This window comes from Ogataea haglerorum, assembly GCF_019207285.1.
Source record: "Ogataea haglerorum isolate 81-453-3 chromosome Unknown 81-453-3_NODE_18_length_154056_cov_99.240163, whole genome shotgun sequence".
Classification (NCBI taxonomy): domain Eukaryota; kingdom Fungi; phylum Ascomycota; class Pichiomycetes; order Pichiales; family Pichiaceae; genus Ogataea; species Ogataea haglerorum.
This window is the reverse complement of record NW_025065168.1, coordinates 80790-100063: the sequence shown is the minus strand read 5'-3', so window position 1 is coordinate 100063 and position 19274 is coordinate 80790. Positions and strand designations below refer to the sequence as shown.

General features: G+C 48.8%; 14 protein-coding genes across 14 annotated transcripts; 10 read left to right on the top strand and 4 right to left on the bottom strand.

Annotated features, from left to right (window-relative positions):
- Positions 1-209: 209 nt before the first annotated feature.
- KL911_005073 (uncharacterized protein) lies at positions 210-854 on the top strand (the record flags this gene model as incomplete). Its single annotated transcript, XM_043200435.1, has 1 exon — positions 210-854. The coding sequence occupies one exon, from the start codon at positions 210-212 to the stop codon at positions 852-854; it is 645 nt and encodes a 214-aa protein (XP_043052218.1).
- Positions 855-986: 132 nt separating this feature from the next.
- On the top strand, positions 987-1844 carry KL911_005072 (uncharacterized protein; the record flags this gene model as incomplete). The annotated part of the gene is made up of 1 exon (XM_043200434.1): positions 987-1844. One exon carries the CDS (start codon positions 987-989, stop codon positions 1842-1844), a length of 858 nt encoding a protein of 285 aa, XP_043052217.1.
- Positions 1845-1927: 83 nt separating this feature from the next.
- KL911_005071 (uncharacterized protein) lies at positions 1928-3004 on the top strand (the record flags this gene model as incomplete). Its single annotated transcript, XM_043200433.1, has 1 exon — positions 1928-3004. The coding sequence occupies one exon, from the start codon at positions 1928-1930 to the stop codon at positions 3002-3004; it is 1077 nt and encodes a 358-aa protein (XP_043052216.1).
- Positions 3005-3312: 308 nt separating this feature from the next.
- Positions 3313-3840, top strand: KL911_005070 (uncharacterized protein; the record flags this gene model as incomplete). Its single annotated transcript, XM_043200432.1, has 1 exon — positions 3313-3840. One exon carries the CDS (start codon positions 3313-3315, stop codon positions 3838-3840), a length of 528 nt encoding a protein of 175 aa, XP_043052215.1.
- A 102-nt stretch (positions 3841-3942) lies between these two features.
- On the top strand, positions 3943-6081 carry KL911_005069 (uncharacterized protein; the record flags this gene model as incomplete). Its single annotated transcript, XM_043200430.1, has 1 exon — positions 3943-6081. One exon carries the CDS (start codon positions 3943-3945, stop codon positions 6079-6081), a length of 2139 nt encoding a protein of 712 aa, XP_043052214.1.
- Positions 6082-6172: 91 nt separating this feature from the next.
- Positions 6173-7068, bottom strand: KL911_005068 (uncharacterized protein; the record flags this gene model as incomplete). The annotated part of the gene is made up of 2 exons (XM_043200429.1): positions 6173-6350; positions 6470-7068. The coding sequence occupies 2 exons, from the start codon at positions 7066-7068 to the stop codon at positions 6173-6175; spliced, it is 777 nt and encodes a 258-aa protein (XP_043052213.1).
- Positions 7069-7234: 166 nt separating this feature from the next.
- On the top strand, positions 7235-7477 carry KL911_005067 (uncharacterized protein; the record flags this gene model as incomplete). Its single annotated transcript, XM_043200428.1, has 1 exon — positions 7235-7477. The coding sequence occupies one exon, from the start codon at positions 7235-7237 to the stop codon at positions 7475-7477; it is 243 nt and encodes an 80-aa protein (XP_043052212.1).
- Positions 7478-7661: 184 nt separating this feature from the next.
- Positions 7662-8260, bottom strand: KL911_005066 (uncharacterized protein; the record flags this gene model as incomplete). The annotated part of the gene is made up of 2 exons (XM_043200427.1): positions 7662-8175; positions 8250-8260. The coding sequence occupies 2 exons, from the start codon at positions 8258-8260 to the stop codon at positions 7662-7664; spliced, it is 525 nt and encodes a 174-aa protein (XP_043052211.1).
- Positions 8261-8598: 338 nt separating this feature from the next.
- Positions 8599-10122, top strand: KL911_005065 (uncharacterized protein; the record flags this gene model as incomplete). Its single annotated transcript, XM_043200426.1, has 1 exon — positions 8599-10122. One exon carries the CDS (start codon positions 8599-8601, stop codon positions 10120-10122), a length of 1524 nt encoding a protein of 507 aa, XP_043052210.1.
- Positions 10123-10244: 122 nt separating this feature from the next.
- KL911_005064 (uncharacterized protein) lies at positions 10245-11801 on the top strand (the record flags this gene model as incomplete). Its single annotated transcript, XM_043200425.1, has 1 exon — positions 10245-11801. The coding sequence occupies one exon, from the start codon at positions 10245-10247 to the stop codon at positions 11799-11801; it is 1557 nt and encodes a 518-aa protein (XP_043052209.1).
- A 121-nt stretch (positions 11802-11922) lies between these two features.
- On the top strand, positions 11923-12921 carry KL911_005063 (uncharacterized protein; the record flags this gene model as incomplete). The annotated part of the gene is made up of 1 exon (XM_043200424.1): positions 11923-12921. One exon carries the CDS (start codon positions 11923-11925, stop codon positions 12919-12921), a length of 999 nt encoding a protein of 332 aa, XP_043052208.1.
- A 403-nt stretch (positions 12922-13324) lies between these two features.
- Positions 13325-14293, bottom strand: KL911_005062 (uncharacterized protein; the record flags this gene model as incomplete). Its single annotated transcript, XM_043200423.1, has 1 exon — positions 13325-14293. The coding sequence occupies one exon, from the start codon at positions 14291-14293 to the stop codon at positions 13325-13327; it is 969 nt and encodes a 322-aa protein (XP_043052207.1).
- Positions 14294-15239: 946 nt separating this feature from the next.
- KL911_005061 (uncharacterized protein) lies at positions 15240-16319 on the top strand (the record flags this gene model as incomplete). Its single annotated transcript, XM_043200422.1, has 1 exon — positions 15240-16319. The coding sequence occupies one exon, from the start codon at positions 15240-15242 to the stop codon at positions 16317-16319; it is 1080 nt and encodes a 359-aa protein (XP_043052206.1).
- Positions 16320-16489: 170 nt separating this feature from the next.
- On the bottom strand, positions 16490-19024 carry KL911_005060 (uncharacterized protein; the record flags this gene model as incomplete). Its single annotated transcript, XM_043200421.1, has 1 exon — positions 16490-19024. One exon carries the CDS (start codon positions 19022-19024, stop codon positions 16490-16492), a length of 2535 nt encoding a protein of 844 aa, XP_043052205.1.
- Between the last annotated feature and the right edge of the window lie 250 nt (positions 19025-19274).

The following is a 19274-nucleotide window of genomic DNA, read 5'->3' as shown; positions in this document are numbered from 1 at the left end:
GCGCGCTCACGCTTGTCGTTTTTGCCACTAAAAAAGGCGTCAGAGAACATTTTTCTGGCATCCGCTGGATGTGGCGAGTGCGTTAGATTTCCCCATATACGGCCATCATGCTAGCCATTTTTTTGTTTTCCTCAATTATCTGCCCTGCTGACAAGCACGAGCCCTAATCGGTTAGCTTGATCAAAACACACGCTCTCTGCTAATTCAATATGTTCACATTCGACAAACCCGGTGCTTCCGAAGCTGACACGTCTTCGGAACCACAAGTGATTGATTTAAACACGTTCGAGTACGATACCGTGTCTCCTGAGGCACCGGCAGCCAGGAAGTCTCGATTCTGGTTCTGGCCATTTGGCGGCAACAGAAGCGCCGAAGAATCGATTGCAGCGTCAGGTCCTGAAGCAGTCGCCACTAAGGGAAAGCAGCCTAAGAAAATTAACGACTCAACCAACAAGGTGATTGCTATGAGGAAGGTGCACGATGATGGTGTTGAGTTGGAAGATGATTTTATTGACATTCAAGTTCGGAAGCTTTCGTATGCGGAAGTTGCCGCCCTCCAACTAAGGAAGGATGGAGAACTTCTACCAGACTCTTCTAGAAATGCGTCTTCGGGTGTTTCCCACATTGACCCAGTTGTCGACCAAGACTTGGAGCTAGAGAAATCCATTACTGACGTTGAGTTTGCAGACAGCTACTCGAAGTCAAAGAAGTTCTCAATCGACGAATACGGCTGCAGGGAATCCGCTTGGACGGAGGAGGAGCAGATCCTTGAAGACTTCAACAAGAAGCTTCCGAAAAGGTTTGCCAAAAATGGCAGATACATGAAGAAGAGAGATACTCCAGCAGCAAAATAGACTGATTAGTGTGTTTTGTGTCCTCTGCTTTCACTTTCTGTATTATCAATGGATACTAGTAAATTATGCGACACAGCCCTAAACTATTAAAAAGGGGATATTTTTATGAAAAAGGGGATAAACCGCTTCTAGATGACTAGCTACCGAAAAGTGTTTAGTTCCATATCAGTTTTACCCGTTGGTGAGAACTCCGCAGATACTATTATAAAAAGCATAAACGGCTCCTCGAGCGGACCCGAGCTTTCTGAATCTCCCTCGGCAAATGCCAAACTGAGGGCCAATAGAAAAGAGGAAAAGTCGATCCAATCGTCTCTCCTCCTCCCAAGTGAACCACACCGAGATGGCCAAAAGAAAGCAAAAGTCAGCATCGTCTCTAGTGACAGTCAACCCAGATCAATGGTCAGCACCCCTTGGAAGGTAAATAATGCCGAAACTTCTTCCTGGAAGCCAAAAATTCAAAAAGAGGGTAGGAAAAGAAGGGTTGTAGACAGCGACGACGAAATTGAAAAGCAACAGCAATTTGATCCTAATGAAGTACAATGTATGGGGACTCCATCGCAATCCGAGTTAGGTGCCACAATTATAGACGAGTTCAGTCTTGATCCCATCATCACTTCGTCATTGATCGAAGGAGACATGGAAAGTGTTCGCAGAAGCCAATCTCCAAGATGTTGGCCAGGAGATTCAACAAATCAAACCGAGGAGGACACTACACTTGTCGGCGGTAATAGCTTGAAGTTAGCCAGTCAAAACCAAGTGGCAGGCACGCTCTCTTCATTTCTCGATAGATTGCGGCAGATGGAAGCATTTATCATAAAGAGACAGCGTCACATGCACCAAGAGCTGGAGACAAATGAAGCGGCTAGAAAGCAACTTATCGATATCATCAGCCAAACAGAAAAAATCTTGAGCAGCTTGAATCCCTCTGATAATGCACGAAATAAGGCGCAGCAGAAAAATAGTCTGAAATGCATGCATCTCGGACCCTGATGACCACAATATGGAGATAGAACACAATAATCGGGTTCTGCTAAGCCACATATTTCTGATATATATTGAACGCTGCATTTCCAATGAGACTGGACATGACCGAATCGAAGACATATGAGCGTCCGAGTGGTCCTCCACCATCAAAATCTGGTGAAGATTATGGGGAGCTGTTAAAGTATTGCGTGGGTACCATAAATCGACTGCAAGCACCGAAGGTGTTTGATGAGCATTTGCGAAAACTCGGAAAGAAACGTAAAGCCCTGTTTGGTGGAAATAAAGAAGCTAAAAAACTAGCAGAAGTGTTCGAAAAGCAGGTGATAAACTCATGTTTGGACGGGGTGCCATTGTACGCGAACGACCAGGCAGTAATAAGTCAACTAGCTCAGTCCAAGTGTCTAACTCGAATCAAAGAAGTTGCTGCGGAATTTGGATTACAAGATCAGGAGTACGTTTTTTATGATTTATGCCAACTTTGTTTATTCAAGATCATATTCTACATTGACAATTCGGGCTCAATGAAGAAAGGCAATCGATTACAACAGCTACACGATTTCCTCAAACTTTTCATGAAAATTAACGTTAGTCCACAACCATTGAGACTGAAATTCATGAACCACAATAATGAGATCCATACTGTTCTTAGGCAGAAATTTAATATTGACTGCGATAGAATCGAGACAGAGGAGCAACTTAACACCGTGATGGCAAACATCGCGATTAATGGCGCCACTCCACTCGCTACGAACTTGTACACAACAATCCTTGAACCAGAAGTGCTCAACCGTAAACTTGGCCAGCCTATACTCGTTGTCACTTTTACGGACGGCTCCCCGAACGGAGACAAGTACACATTAGGCAAGGTCATCAGGATGGCTCAGAAAAAGCTTTCAGAGAACAATCTGCCGAAAAAGGCAATTTGCTACCAGTTTGCTCAAATTGGAGATGATAAAGAGGCAGGAGAGTATTTAGATAGCTTGGATAGTGATGCCACTATTGGTGATGTTATCGACTGCACATCTCCAATTGAAATTGAGATGAAGCAGATCCGGCGGAAGAATCCAGAGCTATCCACGGAAGTCAATTACGTGAAAAAACTGCTTCTTGGACCTATAGACATTGCTTACGATTCCATGGATGAGATCAATAATCGTGTATACTGATGTAAAGATGTATTAGCTTCAGGCATATAATTTCTCCAAGGGCATAAGTCAGAAAATACTGTGCGCGCGACTTAATGCCACACAAATGATTTTTTTCCAATGTTGATTGGACGACAGAAAAAGACACCGGTTTTTTACAATTCTAAATTGAACGTTCAAGTATATCTTTGGTAGATATTATAGGCAAAGACCTGGTTGAGATAAAGACGAACAGCTTAGATTGACCACATCTGCAGATCCTGGATAAATATACTACTTTGACGAGGAATTGATCATCGGAGTTACTGGAAACTATCAACAAACAAAGGATGTCTTCTGTTGCCAAATCTGCCGCCACCAAGCTGGACTGGACCAAAATTGTGTCGAAATTGGGCCTTTCTGGTCAAACGGCAGCTGCATTGACCTCGTTCAAGAAGAGAAACGACGAAGCCAAGAGAGTTTTGTTCGAACTGAAACAGCAACCTAGCAACGTCGACTTTGCGTTCTACAAGAGCACATTGAAGAATTCTGCCATCGTTGACAAGATTCAGAGCGATGTCTCCAAATTCACTCCATCCAAGACCAACCTTTCTAAACAGCTCAAGCTGATTGAGTCCTTCGAGGCAAAGGCCTTGGAAAACGCAAAGGAGACAGAAAGCGTTGTTCTTGCCGAGCTTACCGATTTGGAAAAGACGCTTGAGAACATCGAGAGCGCCAGACCATTTGATCAACTTACCGTGGAGGACGTCGTCAAGGCTAGACCAGACGTCGAAGAAAAGGTCCAAGACATGGTGTCGAAGGGTAGATTCGAGGTGCCAGGCTACAAGGAGAAGTTTGGTGACTTGGTCATCATGTAAGATCGCACATAAATTGAACACTAGAGAATTGATATATGATTCATGTAACACGAGGCTAAGCAGTTCTGTACATCTTTTTTTTTCTCTGTAGGGTTATCTTCCATGTCTCAGTCAAATGTTGATCTCTCCTCTCAATTTCTTGAATGTCTGGCCGTCGAGCGCCAGGAGAGCTTCGAACAGACATCTGAGCTGATCTCGCGCGCCTCGCCCAAAAGCTTGAGTGCCAATGGCCTAGCAGTGCTGAATCTGAGAATTGCGAACGTGCGGACTGGAATTGGGGGCAAACAGATCGTGGAGATGGTTCCTCATAGTTCTATTGTCGGAAAAGACAATGGGGCGATCCAAACAGGTGACTTCAAGGTCGGTGACATTGTCAAGTTGGACAAGTATGGCTCCGATATGAACACTAAAAAGCTGAAAAACTCATCTAAAAAGAAAGACGTTGACGATGCCGAGGAAGCGAGTGTCCAGATTGACGGTGTGGTGGTGCTTGTGAGCGAGCGGCAGATCAACATTGCTCTCAACTACGACTCAATGACAGCCGAAGGTGCCACAATTGAGGAGAAAGTCTACTCTCTTTACAACTCGGACGCTAAGGTATGGCTTGTTCAGGTGGACAACGAGATCACTTACAATCGCATGGAGTCAACAATGAGGAAACTGGGCGAACTAGACTCTGATACGGCGTCTGAGCTTGTGAAGCTTGTATTGGGCAAGTCTGCATTTATCCCGCCTCCATTAAAGTACCAAACGACAGAGCTCAATTGGTTCAATAAGAGTCTTAATGCCTCTCAAAAATATGCAGTTCAGTTCTCGCTGGCAAGCAATCTGAGCATAATCCATGGCCCCCCTGGAACGGGAAAGACAAGCACCATAGTGGAGCTCGTCAAACAGATGGTGTGGAGGAAAAGAGAGTCTGAAGGCAGGAAACGTATACTGATCTGTGGGCCCTCCAATATCTCGATCGATACCATACTGGAACGACTTTCGCCTTTTTTCTCAGACAACAACTACTCAAGGCTGGTCCGCATTGGGCATCCTGCGAGAATTCTGCCCCAGATTTTGCGTCACTCATTAGATCTCATAGCAGAGAGCGAGTCAGGCGAGATACTAGGAGATATTCTGCAAGAGATCAATCAGTTGACTCGGAAAATCAAGAAAACAAAGAGCTACAGAGAGCGCAGAGAACTCTATCAAACAATCAAAGAGCTAAAGAAGGATCTGCGTTTTCGATCGAAGAAAGCATACAGCGATGTTCTCTCGAACTCGGAGGTCGTGACAGCTACTCTTCACGGGTCCTCGGCAAGAGAAGTCGTGAATTGTATCCGCGAAAGGGGAGATTTGTTTGACACGATCATTATAGACGAAGTTTCACAAGCCTTGGAGCCTTCCTGCTGGATCCCGTTGATATATCATCAATCTTTGAAACAGCTGGTCATTGCAGGCGATAACAAACAGTTGTCACCGACGATAAAAACGAAGAAAAATGCCAAAGTGGTCGAAACATTGAGCAAAACGTTATTTGATAGATTAATCGAAGTGCACAGAAATCACCAAGAGTTCACCTGCTTCCTTGACATCCAGTACCGCATGAACAAGAAAATCATGAGGTTTTTCAGTGATGCGCTCTATGGCGGAAGGCTCATCGCTCATTCCTCAGTCGAAAATATTAAACTTTCGGACCTGGGGTATGTGAAGTCTCCCGAAGACGACAACGTTGCGGAGGAGATCATTTGGTACGATACTCAGGGAGGCGACTTCCCGGAAGCAGACTCTGCTGAAGATGATTCAGCAGGTCTGCAAGCTTCGAGGTATAACGATGGAGAATGTTTGGTGGTTCTGAAACATGTTCGTTCTTTGGTGGAGGACCATAACGTGAAGCAGAGAGACATAGGAATTATTTCTCCGTACAGTGCCCAGGTGTCTTGCTTGCGAAAGCTCTTTCGAGAGGAGACGGAGCATCCGTTTCCAGACATCGAAATCAGCACTGTGGACGGTTTCCAGGGACGCGAAAAAGAGGTGATCATTCTGTCATTGGTGAGGTCGAACGACTCGCACGATGTGGGATTCTTGAATGACTATAGACGTATGAACGTTTCCATCAGTCGGGCCAAGCGCCAGCTGTGCGTTGTAGGGGACATGGAAACAGTTAGCGAGAGCAATGTGGTTTTCCTCAAGCAGTGGTGTGAGTGGTGCGAAGAAAATGCCGATATTAGATATGTGGATGTAAGCGAGTTATGAGCTTGGCGTCCACAGACACAGCTCCGAGTCTGCCGACGCCATCACACAGTACTGGGGGTCGAACAGAAGCATTCGCGGAAGAGTTTTCGTCTCATTTTCTATCTTTTTGACTGGATGCAATACTGCCGGCAGTTCTTGAGTCGACAAAAGTTTCAAGTCCCATACCAGTACAGAACCGTCGCCATTGCCACCAAAGATGAACCGGCAGTCCGGAGAGACCGCCAAGTTGCCGGTGTCGGGGTATTCTCTCTCGATGAGAGGCAATTGGCCTGGTAGTCTTGCTACCAGGCTCAATTTGAAAGCGTCTAGAAGGAAGTGCTCGGTGGAATTGGTGGTGATCAAAATATACTTATTATTGTTCATGAAGTCAATTTTCGTGACAGACGACGGCTTTGCAAAGTCACACACCACGGTGGCGAATGGCCGTTCCGTAATATGCGCCACCGCATGCAGGGATAGGACATTTGAACTAGAGTTGTAGATGGCAACGACTGTGTTCGATGGATCAAGGGCTATGGAGAACGGGATGTCGTCGGTCACCAGAGTAGCCTGGCAATTGGCACTCCTCGTGTCCCACAGGCGGACACTGTAATCGTAGGCGGCACTAACAAACATATGATTAAGATCGGCCATGGCCAGATCTGTCACCAGGGCCGTATGACCTTTGAAATATCTGATGAAAGAGTTATCATGCAGCGATAGATACCGAATTGTATCGTTTTCCTTGGTGGATGCAAACACACAAGTGTTTTCCTTGCTGGTCAGTTTGGCCAGATGGCAGCCGTATTTCTTGGAGTAGATGGGCTTGACATGTCTTCCTTTGGCGACATCGTAGAGATGTATGCTTTCGTCGACGCCGGCGGTGAGGAGGAACTGGCCTGTGTGGTCAAAATCAATAGACGTTATGGGCGTGTTCGGCACGTGATTGCTAAACAACTTTGCCGGCTTCAGCGAGAGCAGAAGGTTAGCTGAGATTGGCGTCGCCATAAATGAAGCAAAAATTGGGATGAAAAATAAAAATGCACAGCCACATAATAAAGATGAATTAATTTATATATACAAAATGGGAGTGAGTACCTGTGTAGATCTTGCGGAAGCCTAACACTAGATTGGCAAATATGCGCATTATGCCTTTGATCTGGTTTTAATCTCGATGGTGCTTGCAGGTATCAAGAAAACCACCGGACTCACTCTGTCTGTGGAGGACCTTGCCGAGGGGCCAAGTTCCAGATCGCTGCTCTCCCGCTACCTGTCGGTTGGCGAAGGGTGTTTTGACTATGCAGTCTCCTGGTGCAGGGGCTCACGCTTATTCAGGCCAAAGAATGTTGAGAATTTCGACGACTTGAAGGACGCACTGAGACACGGTGTGAACAACATGATTGATGACAGAAAATGATAGGATGTATAGTTTAACACGGAAATATTGGGCGTTTAGCCGTCCTTCAGTAGAAGGATAAGACACTGTTGTCTTTCTATCAGTAGGCGGCCAAATTAAACCTCCTTAAATGGGGCTTGTAACGATTACTGGTTATAAGCCATAAGGCAAAGGAGAACATCGTATTTGAATCTATATACATTGATCATTTGTCCTCTTCCTCTTCTGGGACCAGAGCATCAGCAGACTCAAGGAGCTCGCTTAGCTCGCCCGACTGACTCATGGCCATCACAATATCGCAGCCTCCGACGAAATCTTTATTGACGTAGAGTTGAGGGATGGTAGGCCATTCACTGTATTCCTTGATACCCTGTCTGAGCTCCGGATCTTCCAAGACATTGTAGGCAGCAAACTTGTGTGGATCCACACCCAGCTGTCCCAGTATCTGAATGGTGGCTCTCGAAAAGCCACAAGCTGGGGCCTGTGGAGTACCTTTCATGAAGAGCACGACAGGTGCAGACGAAATGGCCTGCTCAATCGCAGATCTTGTCTCCTGGGACAAGAATCTCACGGCAGGAGGCGCCAGCCGGAACTTTGGTGTACGGAGCGAACTTTGGAAGGCACGGGCAAACATGGTGGAACCTATAGACGAGAAGTTTTTATTTGTAATGCGTCGATCGTCCGCACAGTACAAATTATCGTCGCTGTAGAGACCCTTGCTCCGCTAAAAAAGACAGGCCTCTGGTATAACAGAGATTGCCGATCAACGACCCTCTCCACCGGCGCAAGCCACACCTGTTGCATGTGAACCGTCTAAATGAATTCTATTGTGCAACGCAACGCACGCACCCTTCCACCTTATATTATTCAATTTCGCTAAAAGCAAGCCATTTTTTATTTTTCGATAAAGCAACATATATCCCAAATACCAGATAAAAAGTTCTTACCAGAGGCAATTTTCACCACTTTATCAATATCAGGATACTGGAAGCCGCTAGGTCGACTTAGAATAACCTTTGCCATTCAATTTTCCCAGTGTGAACTGATCACCTGTTGTCTACTGTTGTCCCAATCTCCCTTTCGGGTATTAATATAGCTAAGTTGCTAGCACAAAATAACCCGGAATTGCGAGTCACACCACAATGAACGGAACCTCCAGACGTTCCAGCTCTTACGAGTTTGTGCCCGAATACTTGAATCACGGGCCGTTGCGCCCCCAGCCCACGAATTATCACAAACACAACGGTTCGCTGTCGTTCCAACAGGGTCTGCAGACGGATAATCACTGCCCGACCTCTTCTTTTTACCATCAGAGCATCGATAATGTTCAGTACCTCCATGACAGGCAGCCCTTCCCGCAGTCAATCCAAAGAAGCGCTACTGACTACTCCAATTTTGAATATCTGGAGAGAATACCACTAGACGTACCACTGGACGACCCTATTCCTCTCCCAAGCGCCACGGATAGCGTTGCAAGCCAAGTCAGCCCGGATCTGGGATTCACTTCAGAGACTTCCATGTCCTCCGCGGGTAACTACGTGAGCACAAGCCCCAGTTATCTGGAGGATTTTGTCACCACAGAACCATCGTCGGAGGAATCAGCCCACATCGACGACTACCTCACCCAATATATCAAGCTTGAAATGATCAGCACGCCCAATGAACATCGCTCAGAGGGTTTGGGAATAAAGTCTTCAACGCAGTCTGCCCAAAAACGGTCGTCTCCAAAAACAAATCCTCCACTCGTTTTCAAGCAAGAGGTTATTTCTCCGACAGCCAAAAAAATGGCTTTGCCCAAACTGAAGCCAAAACCAAAGACTCCTCGGGCACCACCGAAGTCTGCTAATAAAATGGCCAAATCCCTGTCCACGACACAAATGGCCACTGCAGCAGCTGCTGCTGCTGTATCGTCTCAGGCTGCGCCGAAAAGAAAACCTAGCGTCTCGTCACTGTCGTCTGCAGCAGCAATAGCCACCACCACGATGGCTAGAAATCCAGCTGATGCACAAAAGACGCCGGTTTCCGCAAGAAAGTCGCTGCCGTCAACTCCCAAAAAAGCATCAAAATCACCGAGCCACTCGAAGCAGAATTCCGGAAGCCGATTTTCATTTGTGTTTGAGACCGCTCCGAAAATGCCAGTTAATAGCTCTTCCGCATGTTCACTGTCCTCCAATTCGACCGTCTCTTCTAATTTGTCAGCCTCCTCGCCAACTCACAGCATGGGCTCGCCCACGACCATCCCGCACTCCATCAACGCATCGTCCAAGCCTACATTCATTATCTACTCGCAACAGCATCAATTCATTCCCGAGACCATACCGAACTATTTTCGCCCTCACTCGCGTCGCAACAGCATCGCCACCTCGACGTCGTCCGGCGTCACTCCGCTGCAGAGCCCGATGTCTTCGTCTATGTCTAAATTTCCCAAAGCGCCAACATACTCGTCTTCAGTGTCGTCCGTGTCAATATCGAGCACAAAGTACAAGAAACTGGCCAAAACGTCACATTCAAAGCACGTGATAGATACCGATCTGAAACATAACTCGGAATTTCAAAAGTCCATTACCAAGTTCCCTAAGAACGACGTCGTTCCATTCGAGCCGAAGATCTACAAGGACATGAGACAGGGCCTGATGGAATTCCAGCTTCAGGTTCCGCCCAAATAGCGCCAGTCATTCGTATAGCGTTAATAAACTAATAGTATTCTATACACCGGATGCTGTATCGCAGTGCACTGGCTCCCCACGCCTTGGCAGGGGTCGTGTGCGAACCGGCTTTTTCATCTAGAATGTTGCTAAAAACAAACCTGGCTAAAATTGTATGTTCCTCGCTACTACTTGCTCGTAAAGTACTGAACGCACACTCGTCCGGCTCGCATCGCAGCATACCATACCATACAGTTAAACGACGCAAAATGAGTTTGGAAGGCATGAATGATTTTAGACTCGGGACAGAAGCTTTCGCAGCAGGGGTACCGTCTCCTCCTCCAAAAGACGTTGATGGGGCCAAGACATCAGGAACAGACTTTGTAAAGAAGCTTTTCCAGATGCTCGAGGAAAACCGCTACGCAGATATTGTCCGATGGTCAGAGACAGGTGACTCGTTTATTATCGCAGATACAAACGAGTTCACCAAACAGGTTTTGCCTAAACATTTCAAGCATAGTAACTTTGCCTCGTTTGTGCGCCAACTCAACAAGTATGATTTCCACAAGGTGAAAATTAGCAACGAGCTCAAACAGAGATACAGTATCGAGAATGTGTGGGAGTTTAAGCATCCCGAGTTCCAGAGAAATAATAAAGAGGCGCTTGAGAATATCAAGCGAAAGGTGACGGCTAAGAAGGAGGGAGACACCGGCGCTTCATCAAACACGGTCTCTCTTGCGCAGTTCCGCAATCTGCAAGACAATTTTGGATTTTTGGAAAAGCAAAACCAGTCTCTGACAGAGACGGTGCAGAAACTCCATGATGAGCTGAACATTCTCAACACCAAGTACAATACGATGGTGTCGAGTTTTCTGACGTCGAAATCAATCAACGAGTCGTACTCCCGCGCGATCAATATCTTGGCCAAATCCTTGACCCAGATGGGCGTTGAGTTGCCGCCACTGAATCTTCCTTTCATCGACCAAAATCAACCGTCTCAGGAACCGCAGCCTGCTGGTAGCATGCCTTCGTCAGTGGAGGCGCCTCCACAGGAACATCCACAATACATTCCCGCAAACGAGCCTACTAAACCAGCATCCCAGCCTCCGGCAGGAACACAGCAAGACAACCGTATTGTGCGACGGACGAATGGCTCTGGAATGCATGTTTTGCTGGTTGAAGACGACGACGTCTGCATCCAGCTCTGCAGCAAATTCTTGATGAAGTACGGTTGCACGGTGGAGGTGGTGACAGACGGACTGGCCGCTATCAATGTCTTGGAAAAGGTCAAATTTGACTTGGTACTGATGGACATTGTGATGCCAAATCTCGATGGAGCATCAGCAACCTCTGTTATCCGATCTTTCGATGTGGATACGCCGATCATCGCCATGACAGGGAACTATCAGCATCAGGACCTGGTAACGTATCTGAACCATGGAATGACGGATATTCTGGCCAAGCCATTCACCAAAAACGATCTGTACAACATCCTGGAGAAGCACCACATAGATAAGAAGCTGATTTATCCAGTCAACGATCCGTTCAACCCCGTGAACAAAAATAGCACTTCGCACTCGGTGGCGGGCCAGCAGGCACAGGTGGTTGCTCCGATGCCGATAGAGTCGGAGCCGGAGCCGCTGCAGCCAAAGATGAAGCCAGACTACGAGAACACGCTAAAGAGACAAAAACTTGTATAGTGTACATACGACTCGCTTACCTAATGGATAATATTTTCAAGGAATTAGCGACAGGATCTTTTTCAGCGAAATTAAACCAAGTAACATACGCCAGGCATTCGTTTTCATTCCACTGACACCCATGTTTGGACTTTCTAGAACTGTCGGCTTGAGTCAGCGCATGGCATTCGCCAGACTGAGCTCTACACTGGCTTTTGTCGAGACCGCTGGCTCCAAAATCACTCCTTCGTCGCTTTCGGCCTTAACTGCGGCACAGGAGCTGGGTAAGCCAATTACAGCTCTGTTGGTGGGCCCGCACGCTGCCGATGCCGCCAAGGAGGTTTCAAAGGTCACCTCCGTGGACAAGATCCTGGTGTCGCCTTCTGAAAAGTACGACCACTACCTGCCAGAGCAAGTCTCTCCGCTGGTCGCCAGCTTGCTGAAAGATTCCGACTACTCCAATTTTGTTGTTGCTGCGTCCACTGTGGGAAAGAACTTCCTTCCTCGCGTCGGGGCCATTCTGGATCTACAGCCTATTTCGGATATCATCAAGGTTGTTTCTCCGGACACTTTTGTGAGACCAACATATGCTGGTAACGCAATTTTGACTGTCAAGTCCAAGGACAGCCAGGTTCTATTTTCTGTCAGAAGCTCTGCGTTTGCACCTGTCGAGCTGAAGGATACTCGTGACGTGCCTGTGGAAGAGGTTCCGTACGTTGAGGCGGGCAACAGTGCGGAGTTTGTTTCTGAAGAGCTCGTCAAGAGCGAGAGGCCAGATCTGGGATCTGCCAAGGTCGTTGTTGCCGGCGGCCGCGGACTCAAGAACAAGGAGGAGTTTGATAGACTGATCACCCCGCTGGCCGAGAAGCTGAATGCTGCCATCGGTGCTTCGAGGGCCGCCGTTGACGCTGGGTTCTGCGACAACTCGCTGCAGGTGGGGCAAACCGGGAAAGTCGTTGCCCCAGACCTGTACATTGCCGTTGGTATTTCGGGAGCCATTCAGCACCTGGCGGGTATGAAGGACGCCAAGACGATTGTGGCAATCAACAAGGACGAGGAGGCCCCTATTTTCTCTGTTGCCGATGTGGGCATTGTTGGCGATGTTTTTGAAATTGTTCCTGAGCTAACTGCAAAGATTTAGAGCCGGGGGAAAAAACCGTTTCGCCGCGCCGTGGCCGGGCCTTGATTTAAATAAAGCGCTCTTCTTAATTGAATCTCATATTACACTTTGCTGAATAAAACTAATTAACATAGACAATGCCCTACGACAGATCAAAGGAGATGGAACAACAGGCCTGGGTGGCCGAAAGACTGAACAGCACCCCTGCCCTGTCTGCGCTGAACGGACTGCTTTCTTCCTTCCCCGTGGTGAAGATCTTCACCTCTAACGCTGTTCCTCTTCTTATCTGGAGGGAGCACAACCAGGCTGCCAGACTCGAAAAGAGATACAATCACTAGAGCACGTTCTCGTCAGCGTGGCGGCGCCGCTGAGCACGCTATAGTTCATTTTATGTACTGAATGGAATAATCTTTGTGGAAAGGGTCTAGCGTTTCCTGTCCAGGGAGTCGAATATCGAGTAGGGCGCGTCGCTCGGCGTCGGCGTTCTGTAGCTGCGCAGCGTTTCCCGCGTGGTTCTGTCGAAGTCGAAGAGCGGACTGGGATCTCGCACGCTGCCTGTGGAGCTGGTGTCTGTAAAATTAAAGCGGGCCAGCATCATGGGTTTCTCGATCACCACGGCGTTCTGAGAGCTTGAGTTGCGGTCCACGCGCAGAGACCGCTGGCGAACGGCAGGCACAGAGCCGGAATGGGACGACAGAGACGTGTTGGAAGAGCGAATTTGTCGCGTGGACATCGAGTTCGAGCTCACAGAAATCGCCGAGGCCAGCGGCGAAACCAGTGCCAAAGTAGCGTCGCTCGCGAGCGACAGAGTGTCTGAGCGCTGCGACTCGGGGACCGGGGAGTCTGTCTGCGTGAGTTTGTCGATGGCGCGCTGGATATAGTTGTCCTTTCTAGGTCGCTTGATGCCAACAGTCTCGTGCGAGACCCGTTTGCGTTTCTGGAGCTGGGTCGGGAGCGACGAGCTGGGCCTTGTTCTTACGAGTCCGAGCACACGCTTGTTTTTGCGGGCCGGGACGCTCGAAGGCTGCGAGTGCGGCTGCGGAGCCGACTTCTGGTGCGCGCGGATGTTGAGATCGTTGGCGTTCAGGTTCTGCATCTGCTTCACGACGTTCCTCTCGTAAGTCCCCAAGACCTCGTCTATCATGATCCAGATCGACTCGAGCTTGACCAGATCGTCGACTCGGTACCGCGGGTACGAGCTCAGGAAGTCAGAGTAGATTTCCATGCGATCCTCGTCGTAGACTATTAGCTTCTTGTTCAGCTTGAACAGACGCATTGTGCCGTCGTGCCAGACCTTGTGTTTCTTTGCGGTCTCATTAGTGTACAATATTTGGTACTCGGAGTACTCGGAATGCTCCAGATGGCTGTAGGAGGGCGGCACTTGGGTTGTCATGGAGAATGGTGACAGATCATAATTACCGACTGGTGGTTATACAAATATTTTTTCTTCGCCACTGCAGTGTGCTTGCCGGACGCGAAAAAAGTGGCTAGTACGCCTCCTGGATGTTTCAGATTTAGCGTGTTGGCTGCCGGTGTCCTGGACGACTGAAACGGGTGGTGGAAAGAGCGGAAGCGTGTGTGCATCGTTGAGGATTCCCCGGCGGCGAGAAGAGCCTGGCAGGGTTCTGCCGGGTCTCAGAGCGAAGACGAGCTGAAATTCTGCGCAGCTCGCGAGGCTCGAAAAGAAAAGCGGATCTGGCAGGCTGGATGCACCCGGCGCGGGCTGTCCCGAGGCTCGTGGTGGAAGCTTGTCTGTGAAGCTCATGTAGCTTGGGTGAGCTCGACAAAAGAAAAAAGCAGGCGAATGAAGTTCTCGACTCGTCAGATCCGCATCCCGTTAGACTTCCGTTTCAGGTAAATAGGCCAGGTGAAGGAGTGCACGTTGGCACAGCCCTATTGCCTGCCCAAAAGGGGATATCGATCTAGACTCTGTATGCAAGACCTATGCCACCGTCCTCACACGGGAAGCGTCCGAGATACTGTATGTACGGCAAGCAAGGCCTGGAAAAAAGAAAACGCGCTTCAGGAATATGCGCGATACCACCGACGCGATTTCCTGTAAGCGACTCCTATTGATCTGACGCACGGTCTGAAAAAATATTATTGTTTCGGCACTTAAGGTTCTAGAGGCTCAGCAGCCAAACAAAAACATCCTACAGGAGAGTGCGGCTCGTACCTGCTACCAAAAATTGGTTTCGGACGTGTTTGGAGACGTCTAAGCACTGCATGTTTCAATACAAGATATAAATCCCAGCTTTCCCCAGCTGAATCTCTCTCCATTATAGCTCAGGGGTAACAGCCATCCGGATTTCATTCATTTTCCTCTCGACTCGTTCCTTATGTTCGCCAGAACCCTCCTGTGCACGTTGTTGGCTACTGCTGCCCTGGCTTCGCCCATCCACCAGCACCACCAGCACGCAAAGAGAAACCCAGCTGTTACCGTTGTTGTCACAGAATACTTCGATGCCAACGGCCAGGTGACTTCCTCGCAGAACCCTGTGCCAAGCGGCGACGCATCCGACAGCGTCTCATACTCGGTTGCCAGCGCCCCTGCGTCGGGAACCTCCGAGGAGCCATACTATCCTTCCAGCCAGAGCACCTCGGGCTCCAGCTCCACGGCCTCGGCCGGCTCTGTGGAGGCCTACGCAGAAAAAAGCAAGGGTATCACGTACTCTCCGTACACCGATTCGGGATCGTGCAAGTCCGAGAGCGAGGTTGCCAGCGACATCGCCAAACTCTCGGCCTACGAAATCATCAGAGTGTACGCTCCAGACTGCTCCTGCATCACCAACATCATGGCCAACATGGGCTCGAACCAGAAAATTTTCGCCGGGCTCTTCAACATCGGCTCGCTCACTGACGACATCGCTACTTTGGCCGAACAGGTCCAGGCCTCGAGCCAGGGCTGGGACGGCATCTACGCTGTGGCCATCGGCAACGAGTGGGTGCAAAACGGCGAGTCTGCCTCGAACGTCGTTAACGCTGTCTCCTCGGGCAGATCGACCCTTTCGTCTAAAGGCTGGACTGGAAAGGTGGTGACTGTCGACACCGTGGGAGCATACCAGGACAACGACAGCCTGTGCGAGGCGTCCGACTTCATTGCCGTCAACGCACATCCATACTGGAACGGGAACGTCAAGCCAGAGGATAGTGGCAGCTTCCTGCAGTCTCAGCTCTCGCTTCTGCAGAGCGTCTGTGGCAGCGAGAAGTCGATCCTCATCTGCGAAACCGGATGGCCAACCCAGGGAGACACCTTCGGACAGGACGGTGTTCCATCGACGGCAAACCAGCTCACTGCCATCAAATCCATCACCGACTCGCTTGCCGACCAGGTGATCATGTTCACCACATACAACGACTACTGGAAAGACCCGGGTAGCTACGGTGTCGAGCAGTACTGGGGTATCTATCCCAACTGAACCCGTTCGTTCATGTTCCCTCGTTTGCATTCGCTCTATAGAAGTCGACTGATTTGCATTCCCCATAGACGTAGTTGCGGCACGATGCTAGCGAAAAAAATAATATTTCGCGTCGCGTTCTGCTCCTTCATAGTGTACATTTATTTATAGAAAGGCACGTACTATACAATCTAGGCGGCCGTGCCGTTGGAGGCAGCCGCTTTGCTTTGCTGCGCCAGTTTCCAGGCAAGGTACTTGGCACTGTGGCCCAATCGCACCGGCTGCAACGCCTCGCCAACACGCTTCTTCTTGACAAAAGGCAGTGCTAGGTCCTCGTTGTCAAAGTCCTCCTGCGAAACCAGACGGTTAGGAATGTACTGGGGCGGTCCTCTGTACCACAACATTGGGGTCAGCTCGTCCTCGGGGTACTCGTCAGGCTTGCTCATCGTATCGGTGCTTCCATTGAGGTAATTGTTCTGAGCAAGGTTCTTGGTGAATCTGTGGAAATTGCCGCTATCTATCCGCTCGTAGAGACTTCTGACTTCCTTCGGCATCTTTAGCTCTTGCGACGTAGGCAGGATGAACGACTGCGAGTATGAAGGAGGGTTGAACGGCGAGTACTGGTATGCCAGATTATTATACGGAGTCTGCACCACCTTCTGGCCTCCATACATGTTCCCGTACGATGGCACGGCGGGCTGCTGTTGGTAGCTGTTGTAACTAGAGGCTCCGTTGCTATGGTATGGCGACTGGAAGTTGAACGGCTGCATATTCGACATTGATTGCGGGTAGCCGGATGCAGGGTTTGGCGGAATCGGCATGTTCTGAGGAGGAGGACTTTGGTCAGAGTGTAGCATGGGCAGTCTGATATTTGGCGACGGTGGGATGTACGTTTTGTACTCGTTGCTCTTCAGCGAAGCATCGTAATAGTTTGGATCGTCGTGCGGCTCGCTGTCTGGTCCTGGCTCAAAGATATGGATGCCACCCACCAGCGGGGGAGCATTGAGGTTCAAGATCGTTGGTGGAGGAGGCTTTTCGGAGGGGACAGCGTTGGGAGGAAGCATGTACTTGATCGGAGACGGAAACTTTTTCAAGACCCGCGGCTTGTCAATGGGAGTCACTGGATCTTCAATGTGTCTCACCTCGTCTGGGAGACAGGCTCTCCATGTTCTGATTTTGGCAAATGACAGCTCTCTGTCGCTGTACCTGAACTCGCATATAAATAGTGGACCCTCGTATTTGACAGCAGGATCGCCCTTCAGCCATCTGGTGAAGTAAGCAACATAGCACGGTCCCAAAATATCCTCCACAGGATGGTCTCTATACTGACCAGTCTTGAAGACCTCGTTCTCGAGGAATAAGCGGTCGTAACTGTGCGAAGTCCATTCTGGTCTGTAGTACCAACACACGTTGACGTAACTCTTTCCATGTTCCTGCCACATCCTAAAGATCTGTCCAACAATCGGTCTATCAGGATCATTGGGATTTTTCAGTAAGACCCAATTTCCAACCTTGTACGTTCTTCCCTCGTAAACCAGAAAGGGAACAGGCACTTTGGACGTGACAACATCACCGTAGTCGCTGTCTGGCCTCTGCATCTCCAGATGATAGAGTCTGGTGATGTTGGACTCCAGAAGATGGACGTTATTCAGCATGGCCGAGTTGGCCGGATAGTATGCCTTCGAGTTGGCAATTAGCTTGAAAACATCCGCCATATAAGCGTCCACACTCTGGTAGTGTCGCTGTTTAATCAATCCCTTGATGTCCAGCATAGAAATGGGCTCCTTGACAATCCTGTAATATTCAGGATGATCCTGTTGATTCGGCAGCTTGTCGAACACGGTAATGATTGTTTTTCCATTAACCTTGATTTTCTTGAGACCCCTCATGATACTCTTTATTCTCTGTTCGTGGGGCTGATCCACGATCGGGGGTCTTCCTCTCTTAACCCAGTTCTCTAGCAGCTGATCGTTCGACTTTGCGACGTTACGTGTTGGTGGATAGTAGTAGTTAGACTGCTGCGAAACCTCGGTTTTTGACACATATGCCGATGGGTTGTAGTTTGGCATCGCGTTGTTGTAACCTCCTGGTAGTGAATGCATTGGATTTGTATGTTGCATCATGTTGGATCCCGCACTAGGTTCCCGATAATCTTCATCCTGGTAATCGTCGTCCTGCTGTCTTGTCTCGTCCACTTCCTCCTCCTCGTAGTCCTCGTCCTCGTAGTCGCCACGAGACTTTGACTGACGAGCAGGAGGGGTTGGAGACGGGATTTGCATGACAAAATCGTCCTCTCCTGGCAATTTGCCAAGATTAGGGTAGTGGACTTCGGAACGTCCAGGAATGGAGGAGTCTTTTTTGATAGCAGGGATCACGGTTTGCTGAATGTAATTATCGAGCACAACTGCACATTCGTGATAGATTGATGTTTTTTCGTTGTAAAACCGAGCATTCCAGGTGATCTGGGCCAGATCGTTAATGAACTGCTGTGGATGGGAGTACTTGAGACTCTTTATCGTAGAGCGGATCTTGGAATATGACATTGGCTTGCGGATCACCTTGTAGTAATCGGTGTTGGATCTTAGTGGAAGAACCTGGAACATTTCGTAGAACTCATTCCCCTCGGAGTCCTTCAGCGTGAGAATGTCGTCCATGAACTCTGTAAACTTTGCTGCCATCGCACGGCGCTCCTGTTCGGAGGCATTCGGTTTCTCGTAAGGTGCCATGGGAGTCTATAAGGTTGAAAATGCACTCTTATGACGAATATCTGGAGACAAGCCTATAAAGCGGCGGAAAATGGGTAGAAACGTGGCAAAACGCGTGCGATTCTGCAGTTTGCAACTTTTTTCTGTTATGAAAATAGTACGGATCTGATTTCTCGCAACGAGACGAAAAAAACAACCCTTAAGTCTTTTCCTAGTTTGTGTTTTTATGAAGGAAAAAAAGGCTGGCAAAAATTTTCGACTCTAGACACAA